This window comes from Aotus nancymaae, unplaced genomic scaffold (genome assembly GCF_030222135.1).
Source record: "Aotus nancymaae isolate 86718 unplaced genomic scaffold, 86718_ANA_hifiasm-v0.15.2.pri h1tg000036l, whole genome shotgun sequence".
NCBI classification, from domain to species: domain Eukaryota; kingdom Metazoa; phylum Chordata; class Mammalia; order Primates; family Aotidae; genus Aotus; species Aotus nancymaae.
Genome location: NW_026988450.1, coordinates 43,813,189 through 43,836,307, shown reverse-complemented (window position 1 = coordinate 43,836,307; position 23,119 = coordinate 43,813,189). Strand labels below are relative to the sequence as shown.

At 42.7% G+C, this 23,119-nt stretch overlaps 1 protein-coding gene and 1 long non-coding RNA gene across 8 annotated transcripts in view; one reads left to right on the top strand and one right to left on the bottom strand.

The window, feature by feature from the left end:
- The window catches only part of NDUFAF6 (NADH:ubiquinone oxidoreductase complex assembly factor 6), a 94,108-nt gene that overhangs the window by 27,128 nt on the left and 43,861 nt on the right, over positions 1 to 23,119 (bottom strand). For 3 of the 6 annotated variants that reach the window (XM_012467953.2, XM_012467951.2, XM_012467952.2), the window contains exon 1: positions 4,447 to 4,643. The exons of 1 other annotated variant lie outside the window; for it this stretch is intronic. In XM_012467953.2, coding sequence (XP_012323376.1) covers positions 4,447 to 4,643 — 197 coding nt within the window. Of the gene's footprint in view, positions 1 to 4,446; positions 4,664 to 23,119 lie in introns of those variants that run through there. 2 more of the 6 variants (XM_021673510.2, XM_012467949.2) reach the window with 1 other exon arrangement.
- LOC135278036 (uncharacterized) overlaps positions 4,785 to 23,119 on the top strand; it is an 81,306-nt gene continuing 62,971 nt past the window's right edge. The window contains exons 1-2 of one of the 2 annotated variants that reach the window (XR_010345584.1): positions 4,785 to 4,848; positions 5,300 to 5,397. This is a non-coding gene — a long non-coding RNA (uncharacterized LOC135278036). Of the gene's footprint in view, positions 4,849 to 5,299; positions 5,398 to 11,779; positions 12,685 to 23,119 lie in introns of those variants that run through there. The other variant, XR_010345585.1, reaches the window with a different exon arrangement.

Below are 23,119 nucleotides of genomic sequence, written 5' to 3'. Positions count from 1 at the left end.
CGTGAGGCTTCAGTTCAGAAAAGGTCTGACATGTCTTCTTTTTTATATCTGTTTCTCAAAAATTATGAAAAATGTACCCCAATGCCACCTAATCTCTATCAATTTATTTTGACTTATATAGTACTTATCATTTTAACTGTCTTAGAATCACTTTTGTTTTAGTAAGAATTCAAATGAGCTTCAAAAGTACAAATCAAGTTAAAATAGTTCGAGTAAATACTGGGGTGAATTTATGGTTTTTAAGACATAGATAGATATAGACAGATACATAGAAAGGCAGAGATAAGACATTGAAACTCACGTCAGACTGTGTACAGACATATATTTCCTTGCAGCATCTGCTGAAAGAGCCTAGAAGTAACAATACCCCCAGGCACCACCCCACATTCCTGGTACTGATGAACACACCTAGCACCCAGATCTTGGTTTCTGAAAACCATTCTCCACTGAAAGAAATTAGGGCTCTGATATTTGGATATTCGTCTCCTCCAAATCTCATATTGAAATGTGACCCCCACAATGTTAGAGGTGGAGCCTAGTGGGAGGTGTTTGGGTCATGGGGGTGGATCTCTCGTGAATGACTTGGTGCATCCCCTTGGGAATAAGTGAGTTCTCTATTAGCTCACCCGAGGTCAGCAGTTCAAAACCATCCAGCCTAATCAACATGGTAAAACCCTGTCTCTACTAAAAATATAAAAATTAGCCAGTCATGGTGCCACATGCCTATAATCCCAGCTACTTGGGTGGCTGAGGCAGGAGAATTGCTTGAACCCGGGAGGCGAAGGTTGCAGTGAGCCGAGATCACACCATTGCATACCAGCCTAGGCAACCAGAGTGAAACTCCATCTTAAAAAAAAAAAAGTCTCCAAATTTCAGAATTGTTTAAAACAATTGAAGTTAACATGAAACAGTGAGAAAAACACTGAATGGGAATCAAACTACAATCTTAACTTCCATCACCCAACTGGTTATTAATAGAAATGACACTAATCACGCCTATTTCCCAATTTGCAAATGAAACTTGATAACCTATCAAGGTTAGCTCCTAAAAATAAGCAATATGTGAAGTACTTCAAGCTTCTTAGAGGGAAATGAAAAATGAAATGAAGACATAGAACTGTAACAACATTTGGAAAATAAAATCTTCTACACAGCTAAGGATTTGCCCTATTAACAAATTTATTTTTAAATTTTGGATGGAAATTTTTCTAAACAATATTACCCCCTTCACCACATTAAACAGGATATATTGATTATTTAGCCATTTCTTCATCACTTAGGATCATTGTTATAAATATGAATTATTGAACTATGGATATACAAGGATGTCCTAAGCATCTAACCAAGATCCAGTTACCTGAGAGCTGTCCTAGATAATGAGAAATGCCATATTAAGGACGTATAAATTCAACTTTATATGGCAATAGGACCAATAACCTCTCATTCATTCTAACATTTATGCAGTACCTACTATGTGCCAGACACTGTGCCAGACATTGAAGATAGGCACTGACTTCAATTTAGTCGAGACAGAAAGACATATGAGAAACAAGCACATGGGGTATTAGTACTGTTGTGCATTAGTACCCTGGACTGTGCCATTGAGGCACAAAGGAAGTGATTCCCTGGTGAAGCTGCAGGAGAGTAAAGAATATTCATGCACTCCAACACCACCAGTAATACCTCCTCACCTTCTCACTACAGCCTGAGGTTCTCTGTTTAGCCTCCTCAAAGCCAAAGTCAGAGAAGCCTATGTAAATTAGGCTTGAGATTTTCCCAGGAACCTAAATTACTAGGAGAGCCCAGGATGGCGAGCCTGAAGTTATGGCCTGGTATTTTTCCTGATATTTGGAGGCCTTGCATAAAATGCACATCCAAAACAGCCCTGCTCAAACAATTTCAGAGGCCAAATCTTGCAGATTATTGATGGACAATTAGAAGCCAGAAATTCGATTTCAACTTTGTTTTCATTTTTTAAACTTATTATTTGCTAAGTAGCTGAACTCTGCTAAGCATTTTTTACTATATCATCACATTTAATCCTCACAACCAGGCTATAAAACATTTACAAATTAGGAAAAAACTAAATTTATTTATCTATTTATTTATTTATTTTTGGAGACAGAGTCTCATTCTGTCACCCAAGCTGGAGTGCAGTCTCAAGATCTTGGCTCACTGCAGCCTCAACCTCCCTGTTCAAGTGATCCTCCCCTCTCAGCCTCCCGAGTAGCTGAAACTACAGGTGCATACTACCGTGCCCAGCTAATTTTATTTTTTGTAGAGAAGGGGTCCCACTATGTTGCTGAGGCTGGTCTGGAAAGCTTAGCAAAGTGCTAAGGTTACAGGTGTGAGCCATGGTGCCCAGCCAAAATGGAACCTTAAAGTAACTTTCCCAAGTGCTAAAGCTGGGATTAATACTCTCAAATCAGGTCTGCCTGCAAAATTCAGCCTTTGAAACAAGTCACTAGAGTCAAGAGCCCCCGTTCCACACAAATAACATGGACAAGTTAAGTACCTGACCATTTGTAAATACAGTATATATACTTGAGAAAAGCTAGCATGGGACTGAAGTCAAAAATAACTAATAATATATTTAAATATTTTTGTTTGTTTTGAACAGGGTCTCACTCTGTTGCCCAGGTGGGAATGTAATGAAGCAAACTCAGCTCACAGCAGCCTTAACCTCCTGGAGTGAAGTGATCCTCCTGCCGCAGCCTTCCAGTAGCTGGGACCACAGGCTGTGCCACCAGGCCCAGCTAATTTTTTTTTTTTTTTTTTTACTTTTTGTAGCAACAGGGTTCCACTATGTTGCCCAGGCTGGTCTTAAACTCCTGGGCTCAAGCAACCCTTCTGCCCAGGCTTCCCAAAGTACTGAGATTACAGGTGTGAGCCATCCCTCCAGCCTTAAATATTTGTAAATCCACAGACTATCCCTGGAAGAATAGATAAGAAATTTGTAAGAACGATCACCGCTGGAAAGTTATGACACTAGTGGCTATTGGGTGGTATACTCTGGCAACTTAAACTTTTTAACTTCAAAATATAACTTAAATATGTAAAAATAATGCAATCTTTTAACAATTTTAGCTTTTACAATTCTTAATGTCGTTTTTCCACTATGCTATCTTGTTTCTCAAGTAATCAACAAATAAGGTAGGGAAGAAATAATAATATTTTGCTTAGTTTTGGTTTAATAATATTTTGCTTTTTTTTTTGAGACTGTGGCCCAGGCTAGAGTGCAGTGGAGCCATCTTGGCTCACTGCAACCTCCACCTTCCAGCGTGAAGCGATCCTCCCACCTCCGCCTCCAACGCAGCTGGGACCACAAGCGTGCGACACAAAGCCCAGCCAATTTTTGTATTTTTTTTTGTAGGGATAGGGTTTCACCATGTTGGCCAGGCTGGTCTCAGACACCTGAGCTCAAGCAATCCAATCCGCCGGTCTCAGCCTCCTGAAGTGCTAGGATTACAGGCGTGAGCCACTGCGCCCAGCTCACAATTTTTAAAAAGTGATTATAAACAAAACACTGAAATGCATGTATTTTGTTGTGTTATGCTACTTTTCTCTAAAATGGAATTTTAAAAAAAGGTTTTACTTGCATAATCAACTTCAAGTTAGTTTAGTTATTCAAGTACTTTTGGTAAGTCATTGAGACCAAGTACTTGGAGACCTTACTCCACTGTTTCAAATGACACGCAGCAGAAGGGGAAAGGGGCTAAGCCACTGGTTTCAGCAGTCAGGCCTGGATTCCCAGGAGCCCCTGACGCAAGAATCAGGTGACCTGACTGATCCAACCCACCTCCACAAACGATTAAGGAGCAACTCCCAAATGCCAGGCCTTCCCAGCGCTAGGAGAGCCCAACAAACAAACACTTTAGGGCCTTGGCTTTATGAAGCTATTGTTGTGAACCTCTGGCAAATTCTCTAATCACTATAAAACCTCGTTTCCTTGCATGTTAAATGAGATAATAATGACTTCCACTCACTGTCCCTTTATGCCAGACATTGTTCTAATGCTCCTCTATTACAACCCTAAATGATAGGTCTACATTTGTCGCAACTTGAAGACTAATTACTCAACCTACTTTGCATAATGCCGGGCACACAGAAAGAACTCAAAGTTGGCTACCGTGGTCATTAAAATTAATAAATGTTCTGTTAATAAAAAAGATTATTTATGCAAAAACGCTGAATTCTTTTAAAATTAGGGTTCAGATAGGGCGATAAGCGTGGGCATTCGAAGGAATTTTGCCATAATTTTGTGACCCACGTGAATGTTCCTGTGGGCTCGCTGCCCCCACACACCCGCACCCGGCGCCCACTAGAACGCACACCCGGGGGGCACGAGGAAGGCGCCGGTCCGCTGGCTCAAACGTCAGGCGCAGCCGCTCCCATCCCCGGACCTCGCTTCCGGACCTCCCTCCAGGGAAGGTCGTGCTCGCTCACCGCAGCAGCTCCAGGCAGTAGCTGTCAGTGCCCCAGGCGCCCGGTCCGCTGGCCGCGGCCACGCTCCGCCCAGACACCTCGGGCCCGGGCAGCCGCCGCCCGCGAGCGTACAGACCCCGAGACAGCCGGCGGCAGCACAGTCCGGCGGTGCCGAGCCGCAACTGCCCCCAGGCCAAACCTTGCGCGGAGGCCGCCATGACGCCGGCACTTCTTGCCCTTCAACCCCACGCCGTCGGCGCGCAGCCACGCCCCGCCACGCCCCTGCAGGTCCCCCTTCCCGCCTTTGAGTCGCTGGAAGGCCGCCTCCGGACGCCGCTCGAAGAGCCAGGTGTCGCTGTCGTCCTCTGCATCTGGGCCGCCGGCGCGGCTCTTCGGCCTGGGTTCCAGGAACGACCCGCCCAAGTACGTCCAGACCGTCCTGGGCTCTTCCCCTTCCCCGACGTGCATCTGCAGGTGACCTCAGAGCACCTACAGGAAGTGACGGGTGCCACTGGTGAAAGAAGTAGCTGCCAAAATTACTCCCCGCCACCCCTACACCCCAAATCCCCCATGAGGACAGAACACCTCGCACTATTTCTCAACAGGGGCGCCCTTGGCACTTTGGGCGCAACAGCACTGTTCCCACACGTTGCTGGAAGTTTGCCATACGTGAATGCCCAGGCTTGGTGACCACCAAACGCCCACACACACCCAAAGACCTCTGGCAATGTTGCCCTGTTTGAGAACTACTGGCCACCTAACACCTCCCAGAGAAAAGCCCAAACATCTCTGAGAGAAGCCACACAGCAGGCTATTATCAATCACTACCTGTAGCTCACCTGCTTACTGATTTTTTTCTCCCACTATCCTCTAGGTTTCATAAGGGCAGAGCCATTATTTTGTTTCCTACTTTACCCCTAATGGTGTCACTTGAAAACTGTAGAAGCTGAAGTGCCTCGATTCACATAAATAGTAAGTAGTCGGGTAAGATCCAAACATTCAAAAATCTGTGTTATTCCACAATCTTATTTGGACAGGGAAGGGAAGTGAGGAAGGCCATAGGCCAGAGCCTGCTCTTCTGGGCCTCCAAGGTCCAGCATGGAACTCCAAGGAGTCAAAATTCTCAATGTAAACCTCATCTTTCAGGTCCTTAGGAAGATTTATTTATCAAGGCAAGAAGACAGAGTTTTTGACAGTTTACTAACTTGATTTATAACTTTTGAATACTTGTTCACATGGTATGTTGGCCTCCTTTGGTACTCTTACCCAGGCCCCTCAAATATTAGAGTTGAGTCTAGCTGCTACCAACTATCTGATCCTAGCCAGCTGCAGCCTACAGTTGAATCCCAGTGACACCTCTTGCCTCCAGATTTGCCTAAATTTTTCATGCTGTGACCAGACTGGTTCTTTCTAAAATATCCATCTGATCATGACCTTTTCCTACTTGGCAGCATTTACTGTGTATTATATATGGTCCCTCCATCATGTGGCCTCTATTTACCTTTCTGCCCCAACTCTGGCCACTTCCCTTTGTGACTCCAAGTTGATGTTTCTGTTTAAACGCAAGGGAGAGCACCTTGTCCTCTGGACCTACGAACTCTAACCAATTCACCCAACTTTGTTTTTTAACACCCAGAGATTACCGCTCTTCATCCTGTGTAGTAGCAGAACCCCAGTGGCGGGTGTTACTTTTTCATCACCAGTGATTGGTCCAGGACGGTGCATATTTCCCTGACCTGGCCAATTAGATTTGAGAACAAGTCCACTGTGGTGCTTCTGGGAAAGTTGCTTCACTAATAAAAGGAAACATAAAATTCAGTATACATATGAAATATTCTTGGCAAAAAGCCTTAACATAAAGTTAATTAAGCTTCTAAATCTGATTTTTAAATTTATAAGAAAAACAAAGGCAAGAAACAAGATAAATCATACCACGGGGAAACAAATCAGAAAAATTTGAAAGAAAAACTCAATGTCACTCCTGAGATTAGGTTATAAAATGTTTGCACCTACATATTTCATTTTGGGGCCTCTCTCTCTCTCTCTCTCTCTCTCTCTCTCTCTCTCTCTCTCTCTCTCTCTTTCTCTCTGTCTCTCCACTTACTCTGTGGTAACCCAGCTGCCATGACACATGAGGGAGATTAGTCCTTCATCAGTAATTTAGATAACTATTATCTTCCTCAGTTTGGTTTTGTCTTTGCTTTTGGAATCTTTGCCATGCCAAAATTTTGCAATATACTTTTATGTAGTTAAATTTACGTTATTTACTTTTATGGTTTCTGGATTTTGCACGGTCTTTAGAAAGACCTTCCCCATCTTAAATGTGTTAAAAGAATAATTATCCCAGGGCCGGGCGTGGCAGCTCACGCCTGTAATTGCAGCACTTTGGGAGGCCGAGGCGGACGTATCACGAAGTCAGGAGATCGAGACCATCCTTGCTAACATGGTGAAACCCCATCTCTACTAAAAATACAAAAAAATTAGCCAGATGTGGTGGCTCACACTGTAGTCCCAGCTACTACTTGGGAGGCTGAGGCAGGAGAATCGCTTGAACCTGGGAGACGGAGGTTGCGGTGAGCCTAGATCGCATCACTGCACTCCAGCCTGGGCGACATAGCGAGACTCTGCCTCAAAAAAATAATAATAGTTATCCCTTGCTTTCTTCTAGTCCTTCTGCTTTCTCTTGTAGTACTTGTAGATCTCACTTTTTTACATTTCCTTATTTTTTTTTTGAAGGGGTAAATATTAGGAAGGTATGGATCCAACTTTTTTCTTTGTATCTTGTAGTTGTCTTATTATCATTTACTCAGTAGTCCATCTTTTCCTCCTTTGATTTAAGAAGCTTCCTTTTTCACAGAATAAACTCATGTATATATTTTGTGTATATAATGTTTCATTTATCTATTAATGTTCCAGTAGTAAGCTCTTTTAACTATTGCAGCTTTACAATATGTTTTCATAGCTATCTGGTAGGGTTGGTCCTTCCTCATTACTCTTTTTCTCTCCCCGGTCTTCCTGGCCATTCTTGTTTATTTTCCCATTCGACTTTTAGGATCAGCTTTTCAATTAAAAGAATTCTGAAGGTATTTTTATTGGAACTATGTTAAATTTATACCTAATGTATGGAAGACTGGTATTTTTATTATATTGAAACTTCATAAACATTTTTAATTACAGCATTATATGCATCTTATTGATAGATGTAAAACATTAACTATGCCTTTATTCAGTCCTTATAATTTCCACAATTAAATAATTTTCAGATGAACCACTATTAAAAAGGAAAATAATCTATTTTTCTATACTTATGCAACACTCCTGACACTAAATGTATAGCTTTTCTACACCAGGCATTTTTAAGACTACACAGTTAGACACCAGTAGCAATTAGTGAGTCTTCAGGTTACCCATGCTTTTGTTTGACTTGGCTACAAATCAAGGATTTTCAGGACCTTCCTCCTCAGGTTTGATAGTTTGCTATGATGGCTCCCACATCTCAGGGAAACACTTACATATATTTACTGGTTTATTATAAAGGATATAGATGACGGTCAAAGAACAAATATAACAAATTTATAACAAAAGATGCTTCTCTCACCCCTACCAGTCAGGAAATTATAAGGCTTTTAAGAGCTCTGGGTTAGGAACCAGGGGTAGAGACCAAATATTTATTTATTACTGTTACGATTATGGTTAAATTTTTGTTCATATCTGTGATTATTACCTTATAATATATTCCTAGAAACAGAATCACTAATCAAGACTGTGAATCTTTCAGATATCTGGCATTGCCAAATTTCTTACCAAGTAAATTATATACTCCCACAAACTATGGATAAAATATTAGATTTATAAAATTTTAAAAATAGTCTTGCTATTCTAATAGGTAAAAAGTGATATTTCACTTTTCTTCTCTCTTTTCTTTCACTAGTTTAAACTTGTCACTAGATATTTCATTTTTAGTTTGTACTTATTTGACTATTGAGACATTTTTAATTTGTTTACTACGTTTGTACTCAGTTTTCAACATTTTGTTAACATCCTTACCCATGTTTTAAATTTAAAAACTTATTCATTTCAAAGTATAAATTGTTTTCTTACCCATTTTTATTTTAATGGTCTTAATGTTTGTCCTTTTGATCTGTATGAGCTTCTGTATATTAAGACCGTTAAGTCTCTTGTCATATTTGTGTCAAATAATCAGTGCATTTACTTTTAATTGTTTATAACATGTTTTATTGTATGTATTTTTTATTTTAAAAGATGCATAGTCACTGAATAAATTAAATAATATAGATGCATGTATAATACAAAGTAAAAGTTCTCTCTTCTCCAGCCCCTTGTTCCTACTGGTAAGAAATATGTGGGGTGATGTTTTTTGACTTTCAAAATTTTCAGCTTTTTATGTTGTCAATGTTAGGTGTGTCACTTGCATAAAGAGACCACCAGGCAGGCTTCGTGTGAGATAGATGGCTGTTTATTCACCCGGGTGTATGAGCTGAGTCTGAAAATAGAGTCAGTGGAAGGTGGTGGGATAGAAGTTGGTTTTCTAGGTTGGGGCAAGGGGTCAGTTAAGGGTGGTAATCTATTTTAGGGAGGGGAAGGGCATCATGGGATGCATGATCACAAGGGTAGAGGGGTCATTTATTATAAATAGGCATGATCATAAGGGTGGGGTTATCGGTTGCAAGCAGAGGGAGGGTGTGGTAAATTACATAGTTACAGGGGTGGGAGTCCTGAGAAACCCAGTGTCCAGGGGAGAAATTCTGCAGGGCTGAGCAGGAACAACGGTTGCAGGTTGCAGGGGACAACAATTAGTTGAGGCAGGAACAAGTTGTTTCACTTCTTTCTGTAGCCACCTGGTTACTTGTGGTTACCTCAGACTTTCTGGCTCCTGGGGACCATCTGGAGGTGTACATGTGGGTCATCAAGGCTTGGACTTGGAGGCCTGACATTCCCATCTTTTTATATATGTGTAAAGAAAAAAGTTAGAGAAGAGAGTAGGGGCAATGTTTCTCGTGGTTTCTTCGAGCATGACAGGGGGCTGCATGGACACCTAAAAGAAAAGCCTGTGATTCTTGTAGTTTAGTATTTGGTCAAGTTCTTGGAAGCATAATAGCTTTAAGGTGGGTGGTGATGGAGCCTTGGGCCAAGGTTAGATGGGGGTGGTCCCAGAAGACTTGGATTGAAAGGGATATGTGCGGGTTCTGGAGAGGTGTCATGCTGCATCTTGACATTAGCTGGGCATTGCCTGGAATTCATGAGCAATGTGTTGGTGTTTCTGCTGTGAAATAGGACTGGGTATAAGGCAGACAAAGGAATGGTGAGGGTTGGGAAGGCATTTTGTCGGTCCTGGGACAGGGGTGATATTGTAGGGTTGTTAAAAGTAGCATTTGCCGTATAGAGTGATTAGTGATGGCCTCAATACGGTTTTGTAGGAACTGAGAGACGAATTGGAATATGCAAGGTCTGAATAAAAGAAGGAAGATGGGTATTAGGGGAGTAAGGGTTGGAAGGTAATTAGGAAGGAGTAGGGAATGACAGAATGGGACCGGGAATAAGAGTGAGTAGAAAAGAGGAGAACTTCATTAGGGTGAAAGAATTGGAGTGTCCCTTGCCACACAAGGTCATTTATCCACTCAAAGAAGGAGTCGAGGGTAGAAGTTTGTGGGTAGAACCATGAGATATTAGCTACAATGGTCTGGAGGAAAACAGCAAACTGGCAAGGCAAGCAGGCATAGGGCATTTAAATGTAGACAAGAAGGGTGATCAGAAGTATTATCATATAGAAAGCAACAGAAATAGAGAGCTTGTGAGGTGTACACCAAATTTTTGGGGTGATTGTGTAGAGTCCTCCTACAAATAGCAAAGTTAAGAGAAGGATTCCTGTCAATGTTAGAATATAAACTAAAATCATGTGTGGTTTGTGTCTACTTTTCAGGAATTCTAGTTAGCTTTAGAGAAGTAGAAGAGAGTTCTTGCGACTTCCAAGAGGAGGTGGATGGGCTAGGCTGGTCGTCTCATGGGCACAGTTCAATCCTGGACCAGTGAACCCAGTAGGAAGGGTTTTGTAGATGAACAGCAGTTGGGGTACTGTAGACAACCAGGTAGGGACCCTTCCACTGAGGCTGTAGAGCTGGATGGGTTAGGTCCTTGACCAGTATTGATCATCTGGCTAAGATGTTCTTATAAGACTGGGTATCTGGAGTGGGTAAGAGGAAGTTAGCAACTTGACAGATTTCCTGCCTAGTTTGTTGGAGAACTGGAAGGTAGTCTCCAAGAGGGCTAGTGTCCAGGAGAAGGTTAGGCCCAAGCAAAAAGGTATAAGAGTTCAAAGGGGCTGTATCGGTGAGTTCCCGGGGAGTAGCACAAATTTGGAGAAGAGCAATAGGTAGAAGGGATACCCAGTCCTCCTTTAATTGAAAGGTGAGTTTGGTAAGATGTGTTTTTAGGAGACCATTAGCTTTTTCTACTTTTCCTGATGACTGAGGGCGGTAAGGGGCATGGAGATTCCATCGAATGCTAAGGGCCTGAAAGACTGCTTGGGTGTGATTCGGCTAATGAAAGCAGGGCCATTGCCAGACTGTATGGAAGTAGGCAGGCTAAATCGGGGAATGGTATTATTTAACAGACAAGAAATAACAGCAGTGGCCTTTTCTGTTCCGGTAGGAAAGGCTTCAATCCACCCTGTAAAGGTACTCACCCATACAAGAAGATATTTGAATTTTCAGACACAAGGCATATGAGTAAAGTCAATTTGCCAATCTTTTGTAGGGGTGAATCCCCATGCGTGGTGAGTGGGAAAGGGAGGAGGTCTTAAAAATCCCTGGGGGTTGGTAGAGTGACAGATAGAGCACTGAGATGTAATTGTTTTAAGGATGGACTTTCATGAAGTGAAGGAGATGAGAGGTTCTAAGAGACAGGCCAAAGACTTATATCCCACATGAAAATGGTTATGGAAAGAAGAGAGGATAGAATTCCTTGTGAGGCAGGAAGAAGGAATTTTCCTTGATCCAAAAACCAACTGCCTTGAGTGGGAAGCGACCATTAGGTTAAGGATTCAGGAGAGTAAGTAGGAGTAGTTGATGAAAAAGAAAAATATTGTCCGCTAGGAGGGGATATTGGTGCGTTTGCTGCCTTCTTAGCTGTTTCACTGGCAAAAGCATTTCCTTGGGCAAGGGGATCTAAAGTTTTTTGGTGTCCTTTACAGTGGACGACTCTGGCCTTGGCCGAGAGAAGGGCAGCTTTAAGGAGAGGTTTTATCAAAGAAGCATTGATAATGGAAGATCCCTGTGTCGTGAGAAAGCCCCTTTCTGTCCATATAGCAGCATAGTGATGTAGGATGTGGAAGGTGTATTTAGCGTCAGTATAGGTATTTACATGTAGTTTCTTAGCAAGAGTAAGAGCACGGGTTAAAGCAATGAGTTCAGCTTGCTGAGAAGTGGTAGAGGGAGGGAGTATGGCAGCCTCAATCATAGATGAGTGGGATACAACTGCATAACCAGCATTAGCCAGTGTCAACTGACTGGGCTTTGAAGAACTGCCATCATTAAACCAGGTGTGGTCTGGGTTTGGAATGGGAGAGACAGAAATATGTGGAAAGGGGGAGGATGCTATATGGATTAGGGAGATACAGTCATGGGGCTCAGGGCTTGTGTTTATGTTTAGTATTAAATGAGAGGCTGGATTAAAATCGGGGCCGTGTGCAATAGTCACAGTGAGAGTTTCAATAAAGAGTGAATAGAGTTGGATAAGACGTGGGGCAGATAACAGATGTGGAAGTGAGTGAGGCATAGCCTGTGATTTTGAAAGCCTCAAGAATGAGTAGGGCAGAGGTAGCTGCCACACGCAGGCATGAGGGCCAACCTAGGACAATGAGGTCAAGTTGTTTATAGAGGAAGGCAACAGGATGCGGACCTGACTCTTGTGTAAGAACTCCAATTGCAGAACCCTGAATTTCAGCAGTATATAAGGGAAAGGGTTGGGTTGGATTGGTTTAGCAAAGAATGGGTTAAGTTACGGGTTTTATACAGGTAAATAATAGGTGTAATTATGTGGAGCAGCCAAGGGAGCAGGAGGAATATGCAAAGAAGTTACACCGGGTACCTTGGAAAAGAAGGTTATTTATTTACTTAGAAGAGAGTTAAGGGTGGCAGCCGGGGGTGGAACCAGGAAATGTCCTGGCACACATAATGGAGGAAGAGGGTGAAGCGGCAGGATAGGCAGGAGCAGGGCATTTTTGTTTCCTCAGGAATTCGGGTGAGTTTCAGAGAAGTTAGGGAGAGTATAGGGGTTTGGCACTACAGGATGGATGGGGAGATGGTGTCCCACACCCTGGGGGTAAGGTAGGTGGACATAAGGGAAGCTATTGAGGGAGGTATGGGTTCAGGGAGGAGGGCAGCAATGAGGTGTGGCTGTAGCCCAGGAACAGTTAAGGAGGCAGACAATTTTGTTAGGCTATCTTGGCTTAACAGGGAAACTGGATTAAGTGGGGGTGATTAGGAAATAATGTGGAAAGGAGTGCTGGCCTGACACTAGACTTGGGGAGTTTTGAGAGGCCTGGAGGCCTTGCCTTCAATTCCCACAACAGTTATGGAGGCCAAGGAGACAGGTTAGCGTGGAGTTTTGGGCCTCCGTATTGATTAAGAAGGGGATGGACTTACCCTCCACCGTAAGAGTTACCCGAAGCTCAGTGTCCATTATGGTCCAGGGGGCCTCTGAGATGTTTGGGCAGCATCAGTCTTTAGCAGCCAAGCCAAAGAACAGCAACATGAGTCGGACAGTCCGACTTCCTGTGGGAGCCTGCACAGACGGGGCAGGGCTTAGCAGGAATCCCAGGCTGTGGACATTCCTTGGCCCAGTGGCCAGGTTTCCGACACTTGAAGCAAGGTCTGGGAGGGGCAGCTAGACACTGCAGTCTGAGCACTTTGAAGTCTTTGTGAGCTGGTGGTGTGGCTGAGGTTTGTCTTACGGCAGAGGCAAACATCTGTAGTTCTGAAATGCATTGTGGCTTGACCGCTTCCTCCCTATTGTTAAACACCTTAAAGGCAAGATTAATTAATTCCTGTTGTGGGGTTTGAGGGCCAGATTTCTATTTCTGTAGCTTTTTTAATGTTAGGGGCTAATTGGGTGATAAATGTTTTTTAGGGGTGAGAGTAGAAGTAAGGATGACATTTAAGTTACTCCAGGTAAGATTATAGGACTGGGTTAAGTATTGGAGGATTTGATGAAAAGGAGCCTAACTATTGGCCGATTTGGGAAAGGTTGGATAAAGAGAAACTAACATGCACCCTCACCATGCCTTAGGCTCCCGAAAGGGGAGTTGTTGAGCAGGGGTGGAGGAGTTAGCCATGGGACTAAACTGCAAGCCTGACCGGGTATGAGGTCCGGGGGGTAACGGAGGGGCATAAGGAGGTGGGTTGTGGGCAGAGGAGAAGGAGGGAGGCTGGGGGCGGGGTAGGAGGGCTGGATTAGGGTCTGGTTCCAACAGGCAGGGAGGAGAAAGGTTGGAAGTGTCGATGGACAAGGATGTAGGAGGAGCAGGTGGAAGGGAGAGAAGGAAAATTTGGGATGGGTTGCATTGACAGCAGGGATTAGGGAGGGATTGGAATGTAAAAGAAATGCCTGGACATAAAGGACTTCAGACCATTTGCCCGTTTGTTGACAAAAATTGTCTAGGTCTTGTAGAATAGAAAAATTGAAAGTGCCATTTTATGGCCATTTAGAGTCATTGTCCAATTTATATTGTGGTCACGCAGTATTGCAGAAGAAAATCAGATGCTTAGGTTTTAGGTCAGGTGATAGCTGGAGAGGTTTGAGGTTTTTAGAACACTGGTTAAGGGAGAGGAGGGAGGAATGTAGGGCAGGAGGTTGCTCATAGTTTAAGAAGAGCAGTGGAGACAAGGAAGATGAATGAGTGACCAAGCAGTGTAGCAGGCATTTCAGACTAAACCTTGGTTTGTACCTGGGGTGAATCAGTCAAAGGGGGCATCCCCAGCATTGATTCCGTCAGCTACGAGTGAGTGCGAGTGAGTGACCAGAGCAAACGTCTCTGCAATGATCAGTCACCAAGGGAAGACTGTCTTCCCAGTTCTGTGACCCACGTGGGATTTTTTTTCCAGTCATGAACCTCACAGAAAGTCCAGTCTTTCTTGTTTCTGCTGAAAGGGAGAGGAAAATGAAACCCAAAGGAGAAGGAAGCTGGCAGGCAGCAAGAAGGGCTAAAGAGAAGAGTTGAGGCAAACTGCTTACCTGATCTGAGGATGGTGAGTGGATGCATGGGCTAGGCTGATGAACCTAGGTCATAGGTAGGTCTCTTCACGGAGGGAGCACAAGGAGTAGGGACAGGGGGTTTGGTCTCCTGTAGGAGTTCCCCTGTCCTGGGTTTTGGCACCAAAAGTTAGGCATGTCACTCGCATAAAGAGACCACCGGGCAGGCTTTGTGTGAGCAACATGGCTGTTTATTCACCCAGGTATGGGCGGGCTGAGTCCGAAAAGAGAACCAGTGGAGGGCAGTGGGATAGGAGTTGGTTTTCTAGGTTGGGGCAAGTGGTCAGTTAAAGATGGTAATCTATGTTAGGGAGGGGAAGGGCATCACAGGATGCATGGTCACAGGGTAGGGCTCAGTAATCTATCTTGGGGAGGGGTAGGGTGTTACAGAACGCATGATCACAAGGGTAGGGGTCATCTGTTATAAATAGATATGATCATAAGGGTGGAGGTTATCAGTTGCAGGCAGAGGGGAGGGTGCACTAAATTACATAGTTATAGAGTGGGAGTCCTGAGAAACCCAATGTCCAGAGGGGAAATTCCAAAAGGCTGAGCAGGAACAATGCTTGCAGGTTGCAGGTTGCAGGGGGAGAGCAATTATTTGAGGCAGAAACAAGTTGTTTCACTTCTTTCTGTGGCCACCTACTTACTTGTGGTTACTTCAGACTTTCTGGCTCCTGAGGACCATCCAGAGGTGTACATGCGGGTCACCAAGACTATAATGGCCAGGCTTGGAGTTGGAGGCCTGACAGTCAAATCTACAGAACTTTTTCCTTGTTAATGTCTATCATTTGTTTATATACAAAGACCTTTCCCATACAGAAATTAGGGGTATTAGGGAGCCAAGGTGAATGTGGAAAAATCAGTAGGTAGGCTATTCATGTTGTCCAGGCAAGAAATTCTTGAGGCTTGGGCTGGGATGGAGGCAGTGGAGATATAAAGAGGTGGATACATCAGTCTATAATTTGGAGGTTGGGTTTGCTGATCAATTGATTGGTTGGTTGGTCGATTGATTTAATGGGGGAGGAAGGAAATAAAAGGGAGAAATGATGGTTTTAAAATTTTTGACGTAAGCAACTGGGGGATGGGGAAGCTTTCCCTGAGCTGAGGAATGTGAAGCCTTTAAGTTTGAATGAGGATATTTTGTTGCATGATACATTCCTGGATGCTCTTTGTTGACACATAACTCTCTTTAGCAGGAGCCCTAAATACAGGTTGACACTGCCTCGACTCTCTACTGCTGCCCATGATCTTTATTCTTTGACCTACTCTGTTCCTTTTGAGTTTACAAAGTGTTCTTGAGTTTGTCTCGTGTTCTCTTTAATGACTCCTTCCTGGGTACTAATGTGGGCTGGGTTTTTCATTACCTAGTCTGTGGCATGCTTCAGAAAGAATGTCTTGGGCACTAGAGGATCATAAACATTGGAGAGGTACTCCTGAGTGCTTTCTGCTTTATTGGATTGCTGTAATGAGGGCCCTGGGGCAGGTTCTCGAAGGCTGGTGCTGCCTCTCAGCACCACCTCATCAAAGGAGAACCAGACTAATCAGTGTGTGGCCTGAAATAGGCAGTTGGAGCTAATCAGTAAAAACATAGTCAATTAGTTTGTTGTTGTTGATGATGTTGTTACTATGTAGAATATTGCCCAGTAAAGCTTCTAGTCTGCCTTGAACTCCACAAACAGGTTCAGAGGACACCATTATTTCAAAACATCAAAGCAAGGTCAGAGGGCCTACTATGGTAAAGAAATAAAAGTCATTCCCCACCTCTGCCCCATGCAATCAGTTTGATGCTGGCATATGACTGCTATCTCTTAATGGTCTAGAAAACATGTCTCTGACTTCCTGCCAAATGGACACATACTGAGTTTCTTTCTGAGAATGACAGTGACTTGTGAGGAGCTGTTCTATGCACATACTCTCTCCTCATTCTTCTAGCAACCAGTAGCATGTGCCAAGAAGGGAAAAGGCTCACAAGAATTGGAAATGTAGTCTCTTGCCTTGGGATAGTTTTTCTGGACAAAATATTCTTTTAGGGAAATAAGCAGTCTAGGTTTTGCGAAACTATGTCCTAGCTGATCCACAATTCTGTTGCATAACTGAAGGTCGTACCTGGTGCTAAGTTAAGTGTTTGTCACTAAAGATATTTCCATCTGGCAAACAAAATATTGTGGGATTATGCTGTTCCCTCTTCCTGGAATGTCCTTGTGTACCATATCTTTAAGTAGACCATTTGGTGATAATCCCAAATCCCCAGCCTTTAACCAGCCACCTATGGCCTCTAGAGACTTCTGAGAGAGCTACACAGTGGACAGTCCTAGCAAATGAACACTGTTTATTACACAGTTTTTACCACTTCTAAGCTTGTCTGGATCACGTCAAAGGCAAAAAGATATGTAGAAAGACAAACCCAAAAAAAATGATGTGATTCAAGATCTAAATCAAAGTAAGCCACAACCCGAGGCTTTCCTGAGATTTGCGGATATAGGAAGAGAGCTCTAAGTTTGTTCTTGTCACCACAAAAGTTCTAATGCCCTTTTCCCATTTCATGAACTTCTACTCATCCTATGAATGCCTATTTAAAGCCTCTTTCTTCCTGAATTTTCCTTGATCATAACCCCATCCAAGAAAAAAAGAGTTGTTCCCTCAGTTTTGATCCTATGACACTTTATGTGTTTCTGTTTGATTTGCCAGCTCTTATTGTGGTGATCTGTTTATATGGCCCTCTTCCCAGACTGCCAAAGGTAGACGTTTTCTTACTCCTCTTTTTTATCTCCAGTGCCTGGCCAAGTGCCTAGCATGGGGAGGTGTTTAGTGCATTGAAAGGCCAAGTTTTTTGGCACTGGAAATAAGGACCAGGTTATGCAGTGTGTGCCCTGCACAAACATGCCTGGCTAAGGGAGCAAGAGGGGCTGGTATGGGCCGATGTGGGGTTGTCTCTGCTCAGAGGAAGAGCACTCTTTCCCTCCACACAGAGAGGCGTGTGCCTGCAGGCCTTCCTCAGCCCAAATGGGGAACTTCTCATTTATAACAAGGCACCATACACGCTTGCAATCTTACTGAAAGGGCAAATCAGACTTAGCAAGTTTATACAAAATACAAGTTTTGTATTTTGAAGAAAATACAAAATTGAAAGGAGTATTTTCCCTTGTGAAGAGTTCCTACTATTTGTTTAAAAGTTATTATCAAGCCTTATAGTTATCTGATTTTAGGGAACCTATTACCAATTATGAAAAAGAGGAACTTGAATGCATCATGCTTTTTGTAGTTTACTTATCCTGAATTTCCTATTTATTTATTTATTTATTTATTTATTTATTTTGAGACAGAGTTTCTCTCTTGTCGCCCAGGCTGGAGTGCAATGGCACGATCTTGGCTCGCTGCAACCTCCACCTCCTGGGTTCAAGTGATTCTCCTGCCTTAGCCTGCCGGGTAGCTAGGATTACAGGCGCCTGCCACCACGCCCAACTAATTTTTTTTTTTTTTTTGAGATGGAGTCTTTCTGTTGTCGGCCGAGCTGGAGTGCAATGGCGCAATCTCAGCTCACTGCAACCTCCGCCTCCTGGGGTTCCAGCACGATCTTGGCTCACTGCAACCTCTGCCTCCCAGTTCAAGCAATTCTCCTGCCTCAGCACCCCCCCGCCCAAGTAGCTGAGATTACAGGTGCCCGCCACCATGCCCAGCTAATTTTTGTGCCCGCCACCATGCCCAGCTAATTTTTGTATTTTAGTAGAGATGGGGTTTCACCATGTTGGCCAGGATGGTCTCGAACTCCTGACCCCATGCAATCCACTTGCCTTGGCCTCCCAAAGTGCTGGGATTACAGGCATGAGCCTCCATTCCTGGCCCTCAATTACCATTTTTAAAAAATATAGAATTGTACAATTTTAGATCTGAAATAAAGTCATCTATCAATTTAGCAGTTTTTGAACATTTAGTACTGGTTACACATTTAGTATGGAAGGGGCACTAGAAACTAACAAAATTAGCCAGTATCGAATGCCTATTAGGCAATAGATTTTTGATTTGCTAAAAGGACACCTATCACGCTATTCTGTCAGAAACAAGAAGAGGCAAAGTGGTCACTTTGTTAGGCAATTGCAGTTTTATCCATTTCACTCTTATATTGCCAATTTTTCAATACCAAATCTGTAATTTCTTTAGTTTTTTTTTTTTTCTCTATCGGTTCACACCTACCAAAAATGGACCATCAGCCATTCTGGTGCATACCTGCTAAATTTTCCATAGAGTTAATGCACACAAAATCACATGTGTGAAAAGAAAGATTGATGGTGGCTCCTACATAAGACGCAGACAAGACTTGTCATAGTTGTCGCATGGGTATGGTGGGTTGTCACTGCACAGTTTCTAATTAGAATAAAGAACCAACGTTTGAAAATACTATGGTTTCCTTTGTATATACATTAGAGATGAGGTGGGTGGGGTGCAGTGGCCCATGCCTGTAACCCCAGCACTTTGGGAGTCCAAGGCAAGCAGATCACTTGAGGCCAGGAGTATGAGACCAGCCTGGCCAACATGGCGAAATACTATCTCTACTAAAAATACAAAAATTAACTGGGCATGGTTGTGGTGCACACCTGTAGTCCCAGCTACTTGGGACGCTGAGGCAGAAGAATCACCTGAACCCGGGAGGTGGAGGTTGTTTTGAGCCAAGATCATGCCTTCGCATTCCAGCCAGAGCCTCAGAGTGAGACTGTCTCAAAATAAATAAATATATACATATAATACACACACACACACACACACACACACACACACACGTATATTAGAGATGACTAGGTTATCTAGATGATAATGTCATTCCAACGTGTGAGAGAAAAGGCTGGAGTTGCAGCTATGTACCAGAAACTACAAATTCCTTATCTATGCCATAGCCCCTAAGTCAAATACCCAGGGAATATAGCATATTTGTGAATATCACCCTATCACCCATTGTGTGTATTGTAAGGGGAAGTGGTTAGGAGCCTAAAGGCTTAAAGAAGAAGAAATCATCATTTCTTCTTCTTTCTGCATCTTGTTCTGTTCCTTCTCTTTCTCATTCCTCTTTTGGCACCTGCATTGGGTTGCTGTCCTCTAATGTACCATCCATTCAATACTATTTGTATTTGATGGGCATCTTTATGCTTGTGTTTTTATCCCAACGTCTGGGTTGCACACCCCCTCTTCTCACCCCCACCTGTCTTCTCAGATGTTTTCTTATCCCCACAAAACAGATTAGGAGCACCTTGAGGAAAGGGAACAAGACTTAAGCTTATTTGTATTTATCCCCTGACTTTATAATCTAGTGAGTAGTTGCTCAAACATTTTTCTGACATGAAAGTTAATGGATGAATGAATTAATGAATAGGAGGTAATGGGAGATAAAAAGAAACCCTCACTGTATTGGTGATATTTTATTTATTTAGAAATTCTAAAGCAGGCCAGGTATGGTAGCTCACACCTTATTTTTTTAAAAATTCTAAAGTAGGCCAGGTATGGTAATCCCAGCACTTGGGGAGGCCAAGGTGGGAGGATTGCTTGAACCCAGAGGTTCAAGACCAGCCTGGGCAACATTGGGAAACCCCATCTCTACAAAAAAAATTTTTTTTTAAATTAGCCAGGCATGTTGGTGCACATCTGTGGTCCCACCTACTCAAAGGCTGAGTTAGGAGGATCTTTCAAGCCTTGGAAGTTGAGACTGCAGTGAGCTGTGATCACTGCACTCCAGCCTGGGTGACAGAGCGACACCTTGTCTCAAAAAAAAAAATTCTAAAGCAAACATGTCAGAATATTAACATTTTCTAAATCAGGATGGTAGACATATGAATATACATTATCTTATTCTCCATAGTCTTCATGTTTGGCAACTTCTGTAATACTGAAAAACCAAGATGAGTGGTGGAGGTGATAGCAGTATGACAAAATGTCTTTATTCAAGGATGTCATCATTTAATTAGGGACTTGTTCCAAGTGCACATGATTGCAGAAGTATATTGGATTGTACATTTTTAGGAGTTGACTGGCTAGATATTTAAAGAAAAACACACTAAATAACTCTGAAACTAGAAAAGCAGGAGTTGACACTACCTGCTTTTTTGTAATTTGTAGGGCATCCTAGGAGTCAGCAGATAAACACTTTTGCTATTTTCTAATACACATTCAGCCTCTATGAACTGTGAAATATTATCAGGAAGAACTGGATAGAACTAGACAACCAGCTACTGGCTAGCTAAATACCTAAGAGTTGGTAGAAAGTTCATGGAAATTTGTGGCAAATACATTTGCCTCTTTAGGTCAGATCTACTCTTCTCCTTCATCCTACTTTCTACCTGGAGGGTTGACCTGTGTAGACCAAATCGATGGACCCTCATGACTTCTGGCTTCTAGCTGGGTTCATATAGAATCAAAGAAAGGAAGGGAGAGATGAAGGAAAGGGAAATCAATTTGCTTAATCCCCTTGTTCCCTTCCTGTAAGGTTGGCTCCATGACTCCACATGCCTCTGTATGACCCCTCACCTCAGTCTCCTCATCCCTTTGTGCCTATAGCTCATTAAGAAGCACTAGATGGGCAGGATGCGGTGGCTCATGCCTGTAGTCCCAGCACTTTGGGAGGCCAAGATGGGCAGATCAGCTGAGCCCAGCGGTTTGAGGCCAACCTGGACAACACAGTGAAACCCTGTATCCACACACACAAAAAAAATACAAAAAATTAGGTGCGCACGGCGATGCGCACCTGTGGTCCTACCTATTCAGAAGGCTGAGGCAAGTGAATCATTTGAGCTGCAGTGAGCCATGATTGTGCTGCCGCACTCCAGCCTGGGCCACAGAACAAGACCCTGTCTCAAAAAAAAGAAGCAGCAGCAGCACCAGATGCCTGCACACATAGACCTATGAAAATAGTCCCTTTGTGTATAAAGCACCCCAAATTATTTTCTTTTGTCTTCTTTTGGGACTCTGATTGATCAAGGACTTAGACCATGACGTTCAAGTTTTAACTCCTCACTAGTAGTTAGTATTCAGGTCTCCATCCTTCACCTAGCAGATGCCAGAAGAGAACTTCCAAGAATTAACTTTAAATATGAAATTCCTATCTAAACTTGGTGTCTCCAGCTATTTCTAACACATTTAGCTCATTTCATCATCTTTTTTCCTACCATGAAGTTATAAAAACAGAAATGTCATAAGATTGCAAAACATTTGAAGATATATCGTCAACATGAAATAATTATAATCATCCTTTAATAAATTATACGTTTTGAACACTTTTATCACTTTGTGATCTTCATACATTAATACATTAAGGCACAATCAGAAGGGAAAATCTAAACATTCATTCTACCAGGTAATGATGAAAAGAGGATGTGTATGATTTAGTTAATTTGAAATATTATGGACATCAATAAACAATGGAAATGGTAAGCATCTGGGATAACAGTGAGCCTGGCCAGGAATGTCTGGTGATATCTCAAGCTCTTTAAAGCCTTTACGTGTGCCATTTCCTCTGCCTGGGATATTCTTCCTCTCTTTCTCACTCTTGATCTGGCTAATTTCTATTTATCCCTTAGCATTCTTCTTAAATGTCACAACCTTAGATAAATCCCTGATCCCAATCTAAATCAGCTTCCACTTCCTGCTAATTTATCTGATAGAACCCAGTTCTTTTCCTTCTTGGTACTTATCACTAGATAAAAGTATATATTGTATGTTCATTGCTAAATGTCCATCTCACTCTTGAGGAAAGAAACCAAGATTGTTTGGTTCTTTTACTATAGTTGCAATTCTACTATAGTTGCAATATTGACAGTGCCTATCAATATTAGTAGTTATCAAATAAGTGAATCCTCAAAGTTCTTAGAAGGAAGAACCATTGCGTTTATGAATTATAACTCCATTTATACTACTGCCTGTCAAAGGTGAATTTGCTTGTCCTAAGTTTAAAAGTATACCTCAGTTAGAACTATTAGGTATTGTTCCCTGGGTAAATTAAAATAAATGTATTTATATATCTACTGTAGATTTGAATTTTATGTCATATTTTGTTCCAGGAAGCCAGAAGCCCCACCAAGACCTTGTCATAAATAATCTTTTCTATAAAAATTCTTTTTTAAAGTTACAAATGGCTAACTTTATAATTAGATACAGTAGGGGATGCCTGCTGTTTGGGCTGCGCAGCTTCCTTTCCTCCTTATTTACGTTATAGAACCAAGAACCACTCAGTATGGCCTATCAAGTTGTACACTGCACAACTCCAGGAGGTCTCAAACAGATGGACTATAAAATGGGTTAGAGTCTGGAGCTATGCAACACCTCCCTGACAGAACTCTTTCTTTTGGTAAATGCTCATCTACCCAGACAGTCCAACCTGTGGGTCTGCTCTCTTTCCACAGTAGTAGATGTGATCCAGGCCAGCCAATTGGAGTACTATCTC